Source organism: Theropithecus gelada, chromosome 4 (genome assembly GCF_003255815.1).
Source record: "Theropithecus gelada isolate Dixy chromosome 4, Tgel_1.0, whole genome shotgun sequence".
In the NCBI taxonomy this organism is placed as follows: domain Eukaryota; kingdom Metazoa; phylum Chordata; class Mammalia; order Primates; family Cercopithecidae; genus Theropithecus; species Theropithecus gelada.
Window position 1 is genome coordinate 135,999,605 of NC_037671.1, and position 20,131 is coordinate 136,019,735.

Genomic DNA, 20,131 nt, shown 5'->3' on the forward strand with positions numbered 1-20,131 from the left:
AATATAATCTCACAGTAGAAATTTACAACTTGCCCTTATTTCAAAACTGCTTCAGACATTCAGAACAGGAGCTAATTAAAAATTAGCACCAGTAGATAGAAAATGTAGTAAAAAATTTGCATAAGCAAATACACAGCTGCTTTGAAACAGAAAAATCCAAGCATTTGGAATATACTGTCTCCAAAAAAAGTCTAATCAATAATGAAACAAATAAATTACAAATTATATTATTCAAAAACAGCATGTCAAAATAATTTATTAAATATTTAATATTTATAAATTTTAGGGGTTTTTATTAAAAATATTTAGATTTTTGTTTTAAATTACTATTTTATCATAAATGTAAATTTTTTTTACAAGTTATAGGATATCAAATTAGAATGGACAATGAAGATGAATGCTGAAGAAAAGTATAACAATATCTACCTCGTATTCCTTTTGTTAAGTAGGTAATAACTAGGTACACTTTCATGGTCTGTTTTTTAAATCGTTTATTCCTTGTAATACACTAATGTCAAGGTTTGCTTTTTTTTAATAAGTGTATAGATTAAAAAGATCCAACACAATAAAAGGTTAAAATTTAATCATGGTAACCACTGATTTCTGATCACAACTAGGATATATGTAAAATTTTCATTTCCTTTACAACATTAACTAACCTTGGTATTTCATCTTGTTCCCACCGAAATAAAGTACCAGCAAGAGAATTTCTTGATAAATGATTCTTGCAGGATCCAGTTGCATACAATGTATTACCTGGGAATAGAAAAGTAAAAGGAATAAATTCTACTTTTAATTTTTATATAATTACTTTTTAGAAGATAAATGTCTTTTTTTTTTTGAGACGGAGTCTTGCTGTGTCGCCCAGGCTGGACTGCAGTGGCACAATCTTGGCTCACTGTAAGCTCCACCTCCCAGATTCACGCCATTCTCCTGCCTCAGCCTCCTGTGTAGCTGGGACTATAGGCACCCGCCACCACACCCGGCTAATTTATTTTGTATTTTTAGTAGAGACAGGGTTTCACCATGTCAGACAGGATGGTCTCGATCTCCCGACCTTGTGATCCACCTGCCTCGGCCTCCCAAAGTGCTGGGATTACAGGCATGAGCCACAGCACCTGGCCAGTAAACGATCTTTAAAAAATTTTATTACTCATAAATTACAGATCCCTTTTTATTGATACATAATATTTGTACATATTTATGGGGCACATGTAGTATTTTGATACATGCATACAACCTGTAATGACAAAATCAAGGTACTTAGGATGTCCATCAGCCCGAACGTTATTCATCATTTGTGTCGAGAACATTTCAAATCTTCTCTTCCAGTTATTTTGAAATATATATCGTTGTTAACTACAGTCACTCCTGTATGCTATCAAACACTAGAACTTATTTCGTCTAATTGTATTAACCAGTCTGTCTTCAAATCTTCCTGGAACCCTTCTCATACACCCTTCCCAGCCTCTAGTAACTACCATTCTACTTTTTATTTTTTTGAGATGGCATCTTGCTATGCTGCCCAGACTGGAATCAATCTCCTGGACTCAAACAATCCTCCTGCCTCAGCCTCCCACGTAGCTGGGACTACAGGGGTGCATCATGACTCCTGGCTAAAGGTGAACTTTTTTTTAGTTCCCACATCAGTAAGAACATGTGATATTTGTCTTTCTGGGCCTGGCTTATTTAACATAATGATCTCAATTCTATCCATGTGGCTGCAAATGACAGAATTTCATTTTCATAAAAAATAAGGCAGAACAGAATTCCATTGTGTATATATATCACATTTTCTTTATCCATTCATCCACTGATGTATACTTAAGTCATGATTCCGTATCTTGGCTATTATAAATAGTGCTGCAATAAACATGGGGGTATAGGTATCTATCTTTGACATATTGATTTCCTTTCCTTTGGATAAATACCCAGCAGTGGGACTGCTATATCATATGGTAGTTCTAGTTTTAGGTTTCTGAGAAACCTCCGTACTGTTTTGCATAATGGCTGTACTAATTTACATTCCCACCAACAGTGTATAAGAGTTTCCTTTTCCTTGCATCCTCACCAGCATTTGTTACTGTCTTTTCCATAACAGCCATTCTAACTGGGGAAAGATGATTGCTTATTGTGGTTTTGATTTGCATCTCCCTGATGATTAGTGATGTTGAGCATTTAAAAAATATATCTGCCGGTCATTTGTATGTCTTCTTTTGAGAAATGTCTACTCAGATATGAAACTATTTTTTTTCTTGCCGAGTTCCTTATATATTTTGGATATTAGTCTCATTTCATGAATAGTTTGCAAATACTTTCTCTCATTCTGTAGGCTGTGTCTTTACTCTGTTTTTCCTTTGCTGTGCAGAAGCTTTTTAGTTTACACAGTCCCTTTTGTCTATTTGCTTTGGTTGCCTGTGCTTTTGAGGTCTTAGCCATAAAATTTTTTCCCAGACCAATGTCCCAGAGTATCTGTCCTACAATTTTTTTTTTTTTTTTTTTTTAGACAGGGTCTCACTGTCATCCAGGCTGGAGTGCAGTGGTATGATTATGGCTCACTGCAGTATTGAGCTTCCAGGCTCAAATGATCCTCCCATCTCAGCCTCCCAAGCTACTAGGACAACAGGCATGCGCCACCATGATTTGCTAATTTGTAGAGATGGGGTTTCACTATCTTGCCCAGGCTGGACTCAAATTTCTGGGCTCAAGTGATCCTCCTATCTCAGCCTCCCAAAATGTTGAGATTAGAAGAGCAAGCCATCATGCTCAGCCTGTGTGTCTGTTTTTATACCAATACCATGCTGATTTGGTTACTAAAGCTTTGTAGTATTATTTTGCTCAGCCTATGTGTCTGTTTTTATACCAACACCATGTTGATTTGGTTACTAAAGCTTTGTAGTATTGTTTTGCTCAGCCTGTGTGTGTGTCTGTTTTTATACCAACACCATACTGATTTGGTTACTAAAGTTTTCTAGTATTATTTTGACCTCAGGTAGTGTGATGTCTCCAGTTGTTCTTTTTGCTCAGGATTGCTTTGGTTATTTAGGCTCTTTTGTGGTTCCACATGAAGTTTACAATTTTTTTTCTATTTCCATGAAGAATGTCATAGGTATTTTGTTATGAATTGCTATGAATCTTTAGATTGTATTGGAAAATATGGCCATTTTAACAATATTAATTTTTCTGATCCATGAACATGGGATATCTCCATTTGTCTATTTCCACTGTTTACTTCCATTAATTTTATCAGTAATTTCTAGTTTTCCTCCTATAGAACCTTTACTTCTTTGGTTAAATTTATTAGTATTCTTTTTGGTAGCCATAATAAATGGGACTGTGTTCTTGTTTTCTTTTTCAGCTAGTTGTTATTGGTGCACAGAAATGCTATTGATTTTTTGTGTGTTTTTAAAAAAAATCTGCAACTTTACTAAATTTGTTTATCAGTTCTAACAATTTTTTTGCTGGAGTCTTCAGGTTTTTCCATATATATATCATGTCATCTGCGAAAAAGGGACAAATTGACCTCTTTTTTCCCAATTTGGTGCCTTTTATTTCTTTACCTTGCCTGATTGTTATGGCTAGAACTTTCTGTACTATGTTGAGCAGGAGTGGTAAAAATGGGCATCCTTGTCTTTTGAGGTATGGTCCTTCTGTGATTAATTTGTCAGGAGTTTTTATCATGAAGGGACATTGAATTTTATCAAATAACTTTTCTGTGTTAGCTGAGATGATCATATGGTTTTTGTCTTTCATTCTGTTGATGTGATATATCACATTTATTGATTTGCATATAATGAACAATCCTTGTACCCCTGAAATAAGTTTTTTTTGAGACAGGGTTTCACTCTGCCACCCAGGCTCGAGTACAGTGGCATGATCTTGGCTTACTGTAACCTCCACCTCCCGGGCTCAAGCCATCCTCCTACCTAAGCCTCCCAAGCAGGTGGGACTACAGGTGCATGCCACCACACCCAGCTAATTTTTTTATTTTTTTGTAGAGACAGGGTTTCACCATGTTGCCCAGGATAGTCTCAAACTCCCGGGCTCAAGCGATCTACCCACCTCAGCCTTCCAAAGTGCTGCTGGTATTATAGGTGTGAGCCACTGTGCCTGGCCCTAGGATAAATTTCACTTGACCGTGGTGTATTTTTTTTTTTTTTCATGTTTTGTTGGTTTCGATTTGTTACTATTTTGTTGCGGATTTTTGTGTCTATGTTCATCAGTGATGCTGACCTGTAGTTTTCTTTTTTTGTTGTGTCCTGTCTGATTTTGGTATCAGGATAAAGCTGACTTCATAGAATGAGTGAGGAAGAATTTCCCCTTCTTCAAATTTTTGAACTAGTTTGAGAAGAATTGGTGTTAGTATTTCTTTCTACATGTGGCAGGATTCAGCAGTAAAGCCATCCAGACCTGGGCTTTTCTTTACTGGCAGACCTTTAAATTACAGATTCAATCTTGTTACTTGTGATTGGTCTGCTCAGGTTTCCTTTTTTAAAAATTTAAAATAGAGACAAAGTCTCACTGTTGCCCAGGCTGGTCTTGACCTCCTGAGCTCAAGCCTTCCTCCCACCCTGACCTTCCAAAATGCTAGGATTTCAGGTGTGAGCCACTGTGCCTGACCAGGTTTCCTATTTCTTCCTGGTTCACTCTTGGTATGCTGTAATGTGTCCAAAAATGTATCCATTCCCTCAAGGTTTCCCAACTTGTTCACATATAGTTGTTCATAACAGTCTCTGATGATCTTCTGTATTTCTGTTTCATAAATTGTAATGTCTCCTCTTTCATGTCTGATTTTATGTGGGTCTTGTTTTTTCTTGGTTAGTCTAGCTAGCGATTTATTGATTTATCTTTTCAAAGCACCAGTTTTTCATTTCTCTGATCTTCTGTATTTTTTTTTTTTTTAGTCTCTATTTTGTTTAGTTCTACTCTGATCTTTATTATTTCTTTATTCTTCTAATTTTGGCTTTGTTCTTGCTTTTCTAGTTTCTTAAAATACATCATTACATTGTTTATTTGAAATCTGTTTTTTTAATACAGGCACCTATTGCTATAAACTTACCTCTTAGTACTGTTTTTGCTGTATCTCATAGGTTTTGGTATGCTGTTTCCATTTTCATTGGTTTCAAGAAATTTTTAAATTTCCTTCTTAATTTCTTCATTGATCCAATAAAGGTTCAGGAGCATTTTGTTTAATTTCCATGTATTTGTACAGTTTCCAAAGTTTCTCTTTTTATTGATTTCTAGTTTTATTCCGTAGTGGTCAGAAGACAATAAATATGATTTCAATTTTCTAAAATTTGTTGAGACTTGTTTTGTGGCCTAACTTATGATTTTTTCCTGGAGAACGTTCTATATGCGGATGAGAAGAATGTGTATTCTGCAACTACTGGATAAAATGTTCTGTAAATGTCTGTTAGGTCCATTTGGTCTAAAGTACAGTTTATTTATTTATTGAGACAGCGTCTTGTTCTGTCACCAGGCTGCAGTGCAGTGGTGTGACCACAGTTCACTGCAGCCTTAACTTCCCAGGCATAAGCAATCCTCCTACCTCAGCCTCCTGAGTAGCTGAGGCCACAGGTGTATGCCACCACACCTGGCTAATTTTTAAATTTTTTGTAAAGATGAGGTCTCACTATGTTACCTGAGCTAGTCTCTAACTCCTGGGCTCAAGCAATTCTCCTGCCTCAGCTTCTCGAAGTGTCAGGATTATGATGCCTGGCTCTAAAGTGAAGTTTAGATCCAAAATTAATTTTTGATTTTCTATCTAGATTATCTGCCTAAAGCTGACAGTGGGGTGTTGAAGTCCCCAACTACCAGTGTATTGTATTGGCTAGCTGGGGACTTCAACACCCCACTCTTAGCATTGGACAGATGCTAATAATCAAACCTAATAATATTTGCTTTGGATCTAATATTTGCTTTATATATTGGGTACTGTGGTGTTAGGTGTATACATATTGAGAACTGTTACATCTTTTCAGCACTCTACATATTCAGAGAAACTTCTCTAGTAGCAAACTATAGGAATGATCCCTTTAAGTAAAATAATATATAAATTATGTGACTAGTTACTAAAATTGTGTCCTAAAAACTCATACACAGGAAGAAATACACACCCAGGAAGAAACCATTGAGACTAATGGTTCAAAACTAAGAGGAGAAAAAAAACTGCGATGTATAAATCCAAGGAAAAAATGGCCACAATACTTTCATAGTAGAATAAAAGTATGATACATAAAATGCTATTGTGGTAGATATACTTAATATCTTATTTACAAAATAAAGAAGAATTACAAATTCTTAAATATTTTAATCTATACTCCTACGGTAATCTACATGAGCCTCAACTAAAATAAAAATGGAAATTCCACATAAAAGTCAAAAGATACTTTTAATACTAATCCCCGAACAAAAAGAAAATACACAATGCATTCCAGAAGTAATGGCAGTAACAATGACTGGAAACCTGGGTCAAATGCAAATAGAATTTGAGCTGCAACTGAAGAGACTACACATTTCTGCTTAGATGTCCCAGTTTCAGAAACAGTCCTGAGGTCATTCTTTGGAAGTAGTTTCTAAATTTTAGTATCTTTGTTGTGACTTCTTACGGGAATTTAAGTTTTGGAGAGAAAGCTGACTGGGCACAGTGGCCCACGCCTATAACCCCAGCGCTCTGGGAGACCAAGGTGGGCAGATTACCTGAGGTAAGCAGTTTGACACCAGCCTGGCCAACACAGTGAAACCCTGTCTCTACTATAAAATACAAAAATTAGCTGGGCGTGGTGGTACATGCCTATAATCCCAGCTACTCGGGAGGCTGAGGCAGGAGAATTGCTTGAGCCCAGGAGGCAGAGGTTGCAGTGAGGCGACATTGTGCCACTGCACTCCAGCCTGGCTGACAGAGTGAGAAAACAAAAAGAAAAAGAAAAAGAAAAAGAAAAAGAGAAAGAGAAAAAGAAAAAGAGAGAAAGACAGAAAGATGGAAAGAAGGAAAGAAAGAAAAGAGAGAGAGAAAGAAAGAAGGAAAAAGAAAGAAAGAAAGAGAGAGAGAAAGAAAGAAAGAAGAAAGAAGAAAGAAAAGAAAAGAAAAAAGAAAAGGAAGGAAGGAAGGAAGGAAGGAAGGAAGGAAGGAAGGAAGGAAAAGAAAATTGAATGAGTGGCATCAAAAAGAATCCCAACATTAAGATACTAAATTTACAATCCTCTCTAGCTAAATTTAGTACTTTGATTTTCTTATTTGGCTAGGTGCATCACAAGATGGTATAGTTAGAATGATACAAGGCATTAACATCTTTGCTATTTTGACAAAACGTATGCCAAAACACGCAACTGGTCTTATATACATTCAGAAATTTCAAAAGGCTTTGCTGCAGTATGGATAGGGCATTTATAATAAATTACTTTGCAAGTTGTAAATTACAACAAATATTATTTTCTAATAAATTGACACAAATAAATAATCTACACAGGTTTACTGATTCAGTTACTACACCGTACTGTTTTAGCATATTTCCCTAAAGAACATGGAAACTCCCAAATTTAAATATATATAATTCTATATTACATATACATATGTTTTTCAACTGTGAATGTTAAAAAAATATAAAATGCCTCTGTGGTGCTCAAAACATTTGCTCCATTTATTCCTCTTTTACCCATGTTGGGCAAAAAAAGAAAAAAGAAAAAAAAATTTGTCCCATTTACATACTTTATGCACTTCACTTTAACAACTACAGTAATTAGCATCATTTCCATTTCATTTGACCACTGATTACACAACTGAGTGCTGAGGCAAAATTGTATATGTACATATAATATACAAATTTCTAAATCATTTTTGCTTTTGAATATATTTTACTTTCAAAAGTAAAACTCCATTAACATGTATTACATTTATCAGGTAAAATGAAGTTCTGCATATATGTAACACATATATTTACTTACAAGAAGTTTACTGTCAAGTTAAACTGTAATATGCCTGAGAAAACATGACAAAATAAAACAAATTATTCATTGATTTTTGTCCATGATTTCAGCATAATCTTTTATCTTATACTAAACAAAAGCAAAAACCTGAGGGCTAACTATATGATGAAAGAAGACGTAAATCTTTTATCATACTGCAATTTCCCTGTTTTTAATTTCCCTTCTATTAGGATGGCACACAAGTAATTGTGATTTTTGCCACTGAAAGTAATAGCAAAAGCTGCAATTACCTTTGCACCAACCTAATAAATTTCACATAATGATGCCTTCAAATCTGTAAACACTTCCTGTATTCTGGAAAAAAACCCTTCTGAGTACCATTCCAATAATTTAACTTTTATAAATAAAATAAATGGTTTCTGTATATTTGCTAATTTAAACTATTCTTGTGCTTTTTCACCTACTGGAAAAAACTAATTATGAAAATTATCTCCTCTTTCTCTAATACCTAATTATATACCCTAGAAACTCTTCCATTCCTCAATCTGCCTTAGATTCTCGGTTATACTTGACAATGATAAGCTTATTCGTTTCCCCAGTAACCTTTTTATTTTTGAATAATTTTAGATTTACAGAAAAGTTCCAAGGGTACTACAGACAGTTTCCATATACCGGACACCTGGTTTACCTCATTGTTAACGTATTATCATGGTATATTTGTCAAAACAAAGAAACTGACACTGGAAGGTTACTATTAACTAAACAAAACATTTTATTTGAATTTCACCAATTTTTCCACTAATGTCCTCTTTCTGTTCCAGGATCCAATCTAGGACACCACACTGCATTCAGTTGCCATGTCTTCCCAGGCTCCTCTGGTCTATTTATCTGTCTTTCCTTGCTTTTCACGACCTTCGCAGTCATGAGTACTGATGAGATAACCTGTAGGACAACTCCCAATTTGGGTATGTCTGATGTTTTTCTCATGAGTAGACTGGGGTTATGAGTTTTTGGCAAGAATATCACAGAGGTGAAGTACTTTTGTTATCACATCAAATGAGGGGGCACGTGACACCCACATGACATAATAACTGGTGACATTAAACTTCATCTCTTGGTTAAGGTATATCACTTGGTTATAGAGTTTGAAGAATGAATAGTCATGTATCCACCAACCCAGAACTGTACAGAGTAATTCCTTCACTCTTAAAAAGTTCCCCTGTACATCCCTTTGCAGTCAATACTTCCCTCTCTCCTAAACCCTAACAACCAACAGTCCATTTTCTACTTCTATAGTTTTGTCTTTTCCAGAATGTCATGTGAATGAAGTCACACAGTTTGGATCCTTTTTGGTCTGGCTTCTTTCACTTAGTAAAATGCTTTAAAGATTCATCCATGTTATGTGAATCAATTGTTTGTTCCTTTTTATCACTAAATGTTATCAAAGTTTATCCATTTCCCTGTTGAGTGGACATCTCGGTTGCTTTATATTTTTGGCAATTATGAATAAAGTTGCTATAAACATTTGTATACAGGTTTGGGTGGACCTAAATCACTTAGGTAAACATACCTAGGAGTGCCATCACTGGGTCGTACTCTAAGTCTATGTTTAGTGTTCTGAGAAACTATCTGTCTTCCAAAGCGACTGTACTATTTTGCATTCCCACCAGCAAAGAATGTCAGTGCTGCTGTTTCACCTCTTGGTCAACATTTGTTATTGTTAGTCTTGTGAATTGTAGTCATTCTAATAGGTATATAGTGGTAGTTCTTTGTAGTTTTAATCTCCGTTTCCCTAACGACATATAATGGTGAATATCATCTTTTCACGTGTTTGCCATCCTTGTATCTTCTTTGGTCAAGTGTCTGTTTAGGTCTTTTCACCATTTTTAATTGGACTGTTTGCTTTCTTATTGTTGATTTTTAATAATTCTTATATATTTTATACACAAGTCCTCTATCAGATATGTAATTTGCAAACATTTTCTCCCAGTCCATGACTTGTCTTTTCATTTTTTTAACACTGTTTTTCACAAAGTAAAAGTTTTTTATTTTGACGAAATCTAACAGTAATTTATCTTTTCATGTATCATGCTTTTGGTGTTATATCTGAAACTTCATTGCCAAACTCAAGACTGGACACATTTTCCCTTTATTTTCTGCTAGAACTCTGATAGGTTCATAATTTACATTTAAGTTTCTGAAGCATTTTAATTATTATTTAAGGTGTGAAGTGCATGTGATGTATAAGGTGTGAAGACCATATAAAAATATGTTTTATTTTCATTTTCTGGCATATGGACATCCAATTATACCAGCACTATTTGTTGAAAAGGCTATGTTTTCTCCATTGAATTACCATTATGTCTTTGTCAAAGTTAAGACGACTATATGGGTCAATTATGGATTTCAAATATAAAATTAGTAACCAATTAGTAACCCTACGATGGCCTCTAAATGTTCAAATGAAAGGAAGAGTCACATGTCTCTCACTTTAAATAAAAAACTAGAAATGATTAAGCTTACCAAGGAAGGCATGTCAGAAGCCAAAATAAGCCAAAAGCTAGGTCTCTTGTGCCAGTTAGCCAAGTAGTGAATGCAAAGGAAAAGTTCTTAAAGGAAATGAATAGTGCTACTCCAATGGAACACACAAGCGTATGAAACAGCCTTACTGTAGATAGGTGAAACAGCAAGGGCTGATGCAGAAGCTGCAGCAAGTTCTCTGGAATACCTAGCTAAGATAACTGATGAAGGTGGATACACTAAATAACAGATTTTCAATGTAGATGAAAACAACCTTATCTGTGAAGATGCTGTTTAGAACTTTCATTGCTAGAGAGCTGTCAATGCCTGATTTCAAAGCTTCAAAGGACTCTCTTGGCAGGGTTAGTTAATGCTGCTGGTAACTTGAAGTTGAAGTCAATGCTCATTTGCCATTCTGAAAATCCTAGGGCCCTTAAAAATTATGCTAAATCTACTCTGCCTGTGTTCTATAAGTGGATCAAAAAAGCATGGATGACAGTATACCAATTGTAGCATGGTTTACTGAATATTTTAAGCCCATTGTTGAGACCTACTGCTCAAAAAAAAAAAGATTCTTTTCGAACTATTTCTGCTCACTGACAATGCACCTGGTCACCCAATAGGTCTGATGGAGATGTACAAGAAGACTAATGTTGGTTCCCTGCCTGCTAACACAACATCCATTCTGCATCCCATGGGTCAAAGAGTAATTTTGACTTTCAAGTCTTATGATTTAAGAAGTGCATTTCATAAGGCTATAGCTGTCACTGAAAGTGATTCCACTGATGGATCTGGGCAAAATATACTGAAAACTTTCCAGAAAGGATTCACCATTCAAGATGCTCTAGCCTTCTCTCGTCTGTAACTTTTCATTCCAACAGTAAAAAACCTGGGAATCTCCTAATTTTCACCTCAGAAAGTTACAAATGCAAAAGGAGAAATAAATTTGTTTTGAGAGAAAATCAACTTATTCAAATAACCATGTTATTCTGTTTTGTTCATAATATCAAAGGCTCTATAAATAAACAACTTTAAAGCAGTACCAAATTCACCCAGAGAAAGCTCTGCTTGCAATATTTTTCAGGTCATGTCACACAAAGAAATACAATAACGCTTGCAAGACCCACTGAGATAAAATGGACAAGGATGTTCATTGGTGGAGGTGATGGCTCAAGGGACTTAAGAATCCGTCTGGAATGCTGAGAGACCAACACCTCCACTAACTTACAGCTATTCACCTCATCAGGGAAGTGCTGGACTAGAGTAACAAGGCTCTAACAACTCCAGGGATTTCTAGAATTGTGTATCATACACTATTCCTAAAATACAAAAAGTAACATTAAGGTCTGAGGTTAAAAAAAAAAAAAAGAATCACAATACGTATCAATTGCTAAGCAACATAAAGGGTTCACTTTTGCAGTGGTCTGGAACTAAACCCACAATACCTTTTAGGTAGCCTGTATACTAAAAACCATCAAACCGTCCTCTTTAAATGGATATAAATTATAACTCAATAAAGCTGTTACTAAAAAAATGTTTTTCTGAGATGCTTTTTCTGACAATCTAATTCCACTGAGCAAATATTTCTTTTCATTCTTTAGTCACTCAACATTTATTTTCTAAATATATATTTTATAAATCACTGACTATACAACACTCGTTTCAAACTTTGATTGAAAATTAACCTTACTTTTCCTTCTTGCTTTTCGGAACTTGACAGCAGCCAGATTTATTAAATTCATGCCATAAAGATTGTAGTCAATGAAGAGCTGTAGGAGGTAGGGAATATGCGCTTCATGAGGCTGGTAAAATTTATTCATTATGGCTCCACTTTGCAAAAGTTCACATATCCTAAATTAGAAAAAAAAAGTTTTATCATAAAATTATGTTCCCTAAAATGTTAAATATAGAAATATAGAGAACAAAGTACTTATTAGCACACAAAATTTTCTTTTCAGTTTTACTGGAAATTTGTATTTTGTCAGAAATTAAAAGTTTCAATCAAGTTTTAAAGTAAGCAACATGTTCTGAATAACAAAAAACTGCATGGATGAAGAATATTTTGTCTTAAGCCAATTTGATACTATGTTTAAAAATTAAAATACCAAAAGGTTTTTAAAATAAAATTTTTCTTTTAAAAATAACAAATAATTTTGAAAAGATTAAATATTCAAAAAAGGGAAAGAAATCATTACTTATAATCCCACCACTCAGAGGTATTGCCATTTTGATATTTTTCTTTCCTGAGTTTTTTTTTTCCTTCACAATGATGAATACAAACAACAGACAATTATACACAGCATAGTTAAGTACTACGTGAGGAAATATATTAAACATTTAGAAAAGATACTAATCAGATAGAGGTGCAGAGGATGTTTCTGCAAAACCTTAGAGAAAGTCTCTAAGCAAGAAACTAAAAAAGAGGCACTTTTTTCTCTGAAGAGAGGGAAGAGTATTCATGTAAATAAAACTGCACATGTAAAGGGTCACGAGAAAACATGGCTTATTCAGGAACTGAAACCACTGAGTAAGACTGTGACCTAGTGTCAGAGGCAGGGATAGAGAAGTAATGAGAAGAGTGAGCATGCAGAGCCTGTTAAGAGATGTGAAGAGGCAGTGAAATTTGTCTGAGAGGTGAATAGCAGAAAAGTGACATCACCAGACGAGCTATAGAACACAGAAGACTACAGGTAAGGAGTAAATAGGCTGTTGTGGAAAAACTAAGGATGGTGGCTATAACAAGGATCATAGAAATGTATCGATTCAGGAAACACATAAGGGGTGAAATGATCAGGCCTTGATGACTAACTAGATGTGAAGGGTGAGACAGAAAAGGGGCTGAAGGTGATGCCTAGATTTCCTGCTTAAGCAGCTAGTTAGTGGTGTTGCAATTATTTGAAAGGGGAAGAACTGTAAGAAAAATTGGTTTGTTTGGGATTTTTTGGAAGGGGAATAACGATCAAAACTCAAGTTAGACACAAGGGCATTTAGGTATAGTGGGGATCCAACAATAATATTGGAAAAGAATCACAAAGAAAATAATAATCATTTTATCAACATAGCAAAGGTAACTAACATATTTGTGATCACTATATATTGGATACTGTGCTAAAGTACTTTATTACAAGTAACGTTTATTACAAGTCTGTGGTACGATCATCTCCATTTTACAAATTAAGAAATTATCTCAGATTTAAAAATCACACAAATAAAAGGCAGAAGAGCTCTCAGGTGGGAGGACCTCCCTTGAGCCTAGGAGTTCCAGGTTACAGTGAGGTATGATGGCACCACTACACTCCATCCTGGGCAACACAGCAAGATCCTGTCTCTTAAAAAAAAAAAGGAGCTAAAATTCAAATCAAATTTTCTCTGCCTTGTGAGCCCTCACTCATAACCACTGGGCTATTCCATCTACCCAGTAGGTGGTTTGATATATTGTTTAGAAGCTCTAGAGAGAAACTAGGCTACTCATATTCATTTGGAAGTCAAAAGCATAAAGATAAACAAAAACCAAAACCAAACAAACCCATGGGAGTAGATAAATCTGTAGAGGGAAGAGAAAATATGCAGAGAAAAGATGAAAGTCTAAGGCAGAATTCTAAGAAACAACCATAGACGTTAAAAGGGAAACCAACAAAATGGCAGAAATACGAATGATCAGACTGGTATGAGAAAAACTAGAGGTGGTATATATCACAGAAGCTGACATTTAGGATTGTTTTAAGGCATCATAAGCATCACCATGAGGTCAAAAAGGACGGACCTAAAATTGGATTTAGCAACACAGAGGTCATTAGTGAAAGCAATTTTCAGTAAATGGTTGGGGTAGAAGCCATATTGGAATAAATTAAAGAGTGAATGGGAAAACCGACAACAGTGGCTCGTTCCTGTAATCCCAGCACTTTGGGAGGCTCAGGCAGGCGGATCACTTGAGGTCAGGAGTTCTAGACCAGCCTGGCCAACATGGAGAAACCCTGTCATTACTAAAAATACAAAAAAATTAGTTGGACGTGGTGGTGATGCCTGTAATCCTAACTACTCAGGAGGCTGAGGCAGGAGAATTGCACGAACCCGGGAGGCTGAGATTACAGTGAGCTGAGATTGTGCCATTGCCCTCCAGCCTGAGCAACAGGGCAAGATTCCGTTTCAAAAAAAACAAACAAACAAACAATGAATGAGAGGTAAGAAGTTGGATAAATCTTTCAAGGAGAATGGCTATAAGAGAAAGGTGTTTCTATGAGTATGAACGTGTGCGTATAATTAGCAAAGTTTTATTAACATTAATATAGAATTGGAAAGAAAGATGGGAATAGCCGATAGATGGAAGAGATTCTTGAAAACATCAAAGACCTCCTGAAAAAACAGTACTTAGTACACCTCCAAGGCCACTTTTACCCTAGCTTGCTACTATACATAGTGAAAATCCTTGTTTTGAATCTGAAAGGATGATTAAAATCTTCCATATATGTGCCCTTCCCTGCCCTCAATAACCTGGGCTCCAAGATGATTGAGAGGATAAACTAGAGGCAGGGAGACTAACTGAGAGAAGAAAAAACAACCAAAACCAAACCCAACAAAAAACCTGGAATATAACATTTCACCAACATCTAGTAAAAAGAGTCAACAGGTTTCTGAGATCTCAGAAGCTCTCTCGCTCTGGACTCACTCCTACACATTTCTCCTTGCTTTGATGCTAAAGAGCAACTTTCTCTTAACGCTGAACTAAGGTCTGGCCAAAAGAGGGCTAACATCATTCATGGCAGCATAATCTCTCCTTACTTACTTCTATGAACTCTCTAATCTGTAACAGGGAAGAAGCAGTTGGGAGCCTCCACCTCTAAAACATCCTTCATAGAGTTCAAGCCACTGGCCTCTCCCTATACACATACATGTGTATTTTACGGTCTCTGTCTTTAATAAGACTACAAACTACAGAGGCCTTCTTTCTAGATTTTTTTTTATTATTAAAATACTTAAATGATAGTTATTCATGTTTTGGTTTCATTTATTTTTGTACCTTTTCACCACTGCAGGATTGTAAAGATAGATCTTCATAAAGTGTCTTTCCTTCTCATGATAACCATAAAAAGGCCTGAAATATAAGAAAAAGATATTACAAATGATTTCCATAATTCAGAGATGAAATAATGCAACTTACTGCCCTAATTAGATTCAGCTGGCCAAATTCAGTCTTACATTTAATATTATCCACTCCTACAAAAAACAATTATAAAAAACCCAAACCTTTCAGTTAAACCTAGCACAGGTTAACATATGAAATACTAAAGCTTTTTTAAAAAGTGTAAAAAATATCACTTTCTTTGCATTACTGATGATGGGAATTAAAAATTATCACTCTGAAAAAACTGTGGACAAAAAGGAAGAGCAAACCATCCAACCCTTAATCTCAAACATTAAGACTTTAAGTGGTTTTTTGTTTTCTTTACTCCACATATAAGAAAACATATTTTTGTTTGCTTTACTCTACATACGAGAGAAACAGACCTTTAGTCACCTTCTTCTGGCTCTCATTTTTTTGTTAAAAACTGAAGTTCTGGCCGGGCACAGAGGCTCACGCCTGTAATCCCAGCACTTTGGGAGGCCGAGGCAGGCGGATCACAAGGTCAGGAGATTGAGACCATCATGGCTAACGCGGTGAAACCCCGTCTCTCCTAAAAATATAAAAAATTAGCCGGGCGTGGTGGCGGGCGCCTGTAGTACCAGCTACTCGGGAGGCTGAGACAGGAGAATGGCGTGAACCCAGGAGGCAGAGCTTGCATGAGCCGAGACTGTGCCACTGCACTCCAGCCTGGGCAACAGAGCAAGACTCCATCTCAAAAACAAACAAACAAAAAGAAAAACAAAAACTGAAGTTCTTCATCAACAAAGTCCTTTAACAACATTTATATTACTTTCCTTATTCAGCTGTTTATTAATTTTATAAGTTCAATAGGCAGAGACAATTTACCTATTATATGTACACACAGCATATATTTCAGTAGCTGACATGAGTAAAACTGCAACACACAACAATATCAAGAGAAGCCTCTGAAAAAACTGTGTAGACAGGAACTTAAGAGACTGAAAAAGACCATGAACTTACTTAAGCAACCTAATCATGTTATGGCTGAGTTTTTTCTCAGGGTATCAGCTGGAATGAGGAAAGGGGGAAACAAAAGACTACATAACAGGGAGAGAAATCCTCGGTGCAAGATGAAATAAGCTGAACTCTCACATCATTTCAGGAGGATCTGAAACTACACTACAACCTCTGATATACAGAAAACTATTTTCAAAGATGATTAATTAGAAACAATACATAAACAGGTGTAAATTTTTGAATGAAATAAAAGGCTTTGTATTGGCTTAAAAGTGGTCTGTTAATACATGGTTAAATCTTTAGGTGGATAAACCCAATCACTCTTCATTTAAAAACATTGTTCCCTTATGACAGGCAGTAGATAATAGAATTTACTCTCATTAGGACACCACCTCTCTGTGATGTCTAATAGTGTAGTGGACATCAAATAAAGGACTAATTTGGTAGCAGAGTCATTATTTTGGGTATAAACAATTTTTTAAGTTGTTTTAAGCCACCTGTATTATTGCTATAAAGTAATTTCTGTTTAAAAAAAAAAAATCCAACTATTTACCAAGGTCTAAAGGGTTCCTCATCTCATCCTTGCCTCTCACTCCAATCTCAAGTCATACCATTCTTCCTTCTCCTCCAGCCACTCTTAACGTTTCAGGCCCTCTAACTCCATCCCTCAAGTGGAAAGCTCTGCTCTGGACTTCCGCATGGCTTGTTTAATCTTCATTCAGAACTCTGCTTAATTTACCTTCTCAGAAAAGTCTCACCTGACCGTCCCTCCCTCTCACCCTTCACCCTTTTCTTAACTTTTTATAATACCACTTCCGGTCTAGTTTGCTGCTGTTCACCCTATTTTGTTGCCATGAAGAATGGGTTAAAGAAAGACACATTACATAAATGATATCATTCTCTCTCACTAGCAAATTCAACCTTAATTACAGCCCTTTCCTGCTATGGTATGTTTCATACATACAAAGGTAGCTCTCTGGAAATATGGGCTATCTTCAGCCAGATGAATGGTTTTGCCAAAAGAATTCCTTATCAAGGAGATTCTTTGGGGGAAAAAAAGTAGAATGGAAGAGTTTGAAAGTAGATGTTTTCATGTTTAAAAAAATCGTATCTCGTAATTAGAGTTAGTTTTTAAAGTATATCAACAGGAAGGAAAATGAGTGTGGATAGTGAAAAATCTCACCTAATTAATTTTGATGGATTGAGAATCTCTTTACAGAAGATTCTCTAAAATCATGAGTAAGAAGAAATCCCAGAAATTTGCCCAAGGTCATGATCCTATCTCTTAACTCAGCCTCAGGATAGTGATAGTCTAAAATGAATACAGTTAAACCTCATATAAATGTTAATTTGGTAGCTAGATGCAACTTTATGTAACTTAAAAGAAGTAGGAAAAATTGAAGGAGTAAAGGAATTAGAGAAGGTAGAGTGAATGAGAAGGAAAAAGGGGATCTAGGGAATAAAATGACCAAAAAATTAGAAGAAAAAAGAAAACTGCAATGAAAAATTAGAGTGAGCAGCTCATCTTTTGCCCCATGTATCCAGATTTGTAACTCAACTTCTCTAAAAATGTGGCAATGTCTTTAACAAATACAAAAATACAGGAAGATTAGTGACTATGCATTTCACTGGGCTGTTTGGAGACTCAACTTTGAAATGAGGATATATATAGGAAAGTTATTAGAAACTATCAAGAATAAACAAAACTAAAAGATAAAGTAGATAATTATCCCTAACATAATTATTGCTTCTGTTATAGGATGAGTGTAAACTTTCACCTCATTCATTTATCCAACCAAATAGTTATTGAGCCATCTCATAACATGCTAGTGCACGAGCATGCAGTTTACATGCTAGTGGAAGAAACACATAAAAATTAAGTAAATAAATGAAAATTAAAATACCTGCAAACTGTATTAAGTGCTTAAGAAAACAAATAATGGGCTGAGATACAGAATAATAAAAACAACAATAATAATAATGCCCTACTTAAAATACCTTATTTTAAGTGGGATAGTCAAAGAAAACTTCTCTGAAGAGGTCAATGATCTGAATGCTTGGGGAAGGGTAGAATACTCAAGGAAAGAAACTTGTATATACAAAGAACTTAGGTGAGAAACAACTTGGATAGCAGAGTAACTGAGAGAAGATCACTGTTTCTGAATGGAATACAGAAAGCAAAGTTTCAGAGATAGACAGGGGTGAGGTCACATAGGTTATGGCTAGAAGTTTAAATTGTATTCTATTAACAATATGAAGCCACTCAAGAATTTTTAAATTATTTTAAATTTACAGTATAAGAAGAGTACTTCTGTTGCTCTGGAATGAGATAAAAATAGAACGAAATTCAATTAAAATGATACTATCATGGTCCAGAGGAAAGCCTAGATTAAGGTGGAAGAAAGCAGAGATTTAAGGTCTCCACTTGGATTTCATACAGAGATAAAACAACTCAAATGTTCCTGTATGAGCTCCAGATCTTTCCTGTCAGTTGGCTCCACCTCCACCTTCCGTCTTACTAGCAGAACACACTTAAATTTTTGCAGTCAACCTTGATTTCTCTCTCACAATCCCTACCCAATCAAACAGCAAATCTAGTATATTAACTCAACCTTCAGAATAGATCCAGAAGCTGATGACTCCACATTACTTTCCTGCTACCACCCTAGTTCAAGCCATACTATTTTCTTTTTTGTTTTAATTTTAATTCCTAGGTCTTTTCTACCTTAATATCAAGCCACCATATTTTCTTACCCAGATTAATGTCCTAATTCTCTCCCTGCTCTTATTCTTGTCCCCCTACAATCTATTATTAATACAGTTGCTAAAGTAATCCTTTCCAGTTTAAGCCAGATCTTGGCTGCTTGAAATCACGTAATAACTTAGAGTAAAAGTCAAAGTCCTTATGTTAGCCTACTGAGTGATAACCAAATATTTAAGCAGGCATAAGAATCATCAGAAAGGCTTATTAAAACACAAATTGCAGGGCCCCAAGAATGTAGTATTACCAAGTTCCCAGGTGTCTTAGTCCGAGTCCAAGAAGTAAATGCCAAATGTAAGAGAAAATAAGAAGGGAGCCAGAAGAAGCTGGCATAGCCACCAGACCTAGATACCAGTCTCATCTCAAGTGGACAGAGGGATGTCTTACAGACCTGCTTTAGTATCTTTGCCATGCTCAGTCACAGGGTAAGAGTAGCCTATGGAAAGCAGGTCATGTGGAGTGAGACTGGAATTGAGCGTATAGTAGCTGGGGCCATTCACTCATTCTCTATGTATCTGGAGATCTGACAGGTATATTCTCATGGCTGTCAAGCTAGGTAAAACTAATGATAGTAGGTGATACTAGGAAACCAAAGTATGGAAACCACACTTTGAGAATCATTGGTCCTCACAATCTCTATCCTCTCATATTTCTCTTACCTCATTTAGTCCAACTCTTCTTTACTCTTCCATTTCAGTCACCTGGCCTCCATGCTGTTCCTACTCCCTTACTTTGTCAGGTCTTTGCTCAGATGTTGTTACTTTACCAATGATACATTCCCTGATTACTCTAAAATTGTCACTAGTCTACTTCCCTACCCCATA

General features: G+C 35.7%; 1 protein-coding gene across 3 annotated transcripts in view; it reads right to left on the minus strand.

The window, feature by feature from the left end:
* REV3L (REV3 like, DNA directed polymerase zeta catalytic subunit) overlaps positions 1-20,131 on the minus strand; it is a 190,998-nt gene that overhangs the window by 96,125 nt on the left and 74,742 nt on the right. For all 3 annotated transcript variants that reach the window (XM_025381340.1, XM_025381341.1, XM_025381342.1), the window contains 3 exons: positions 15,464-15,538; positions 12,137-12,297; positions 660-756 (listed from right to left, as the gene is read on the minus strand). In XM_025381340.1, the coding sequence (XP_025237125.1) occupies positions 660-756; positions 12,137-12,297; positions 15,464-15,538 (333 nt within the window). The remainder of the gene's footprint in view (positions 1-659; positions 757-12,136; positions 12,298-15,463; positions 15,539-20,131) is intronic.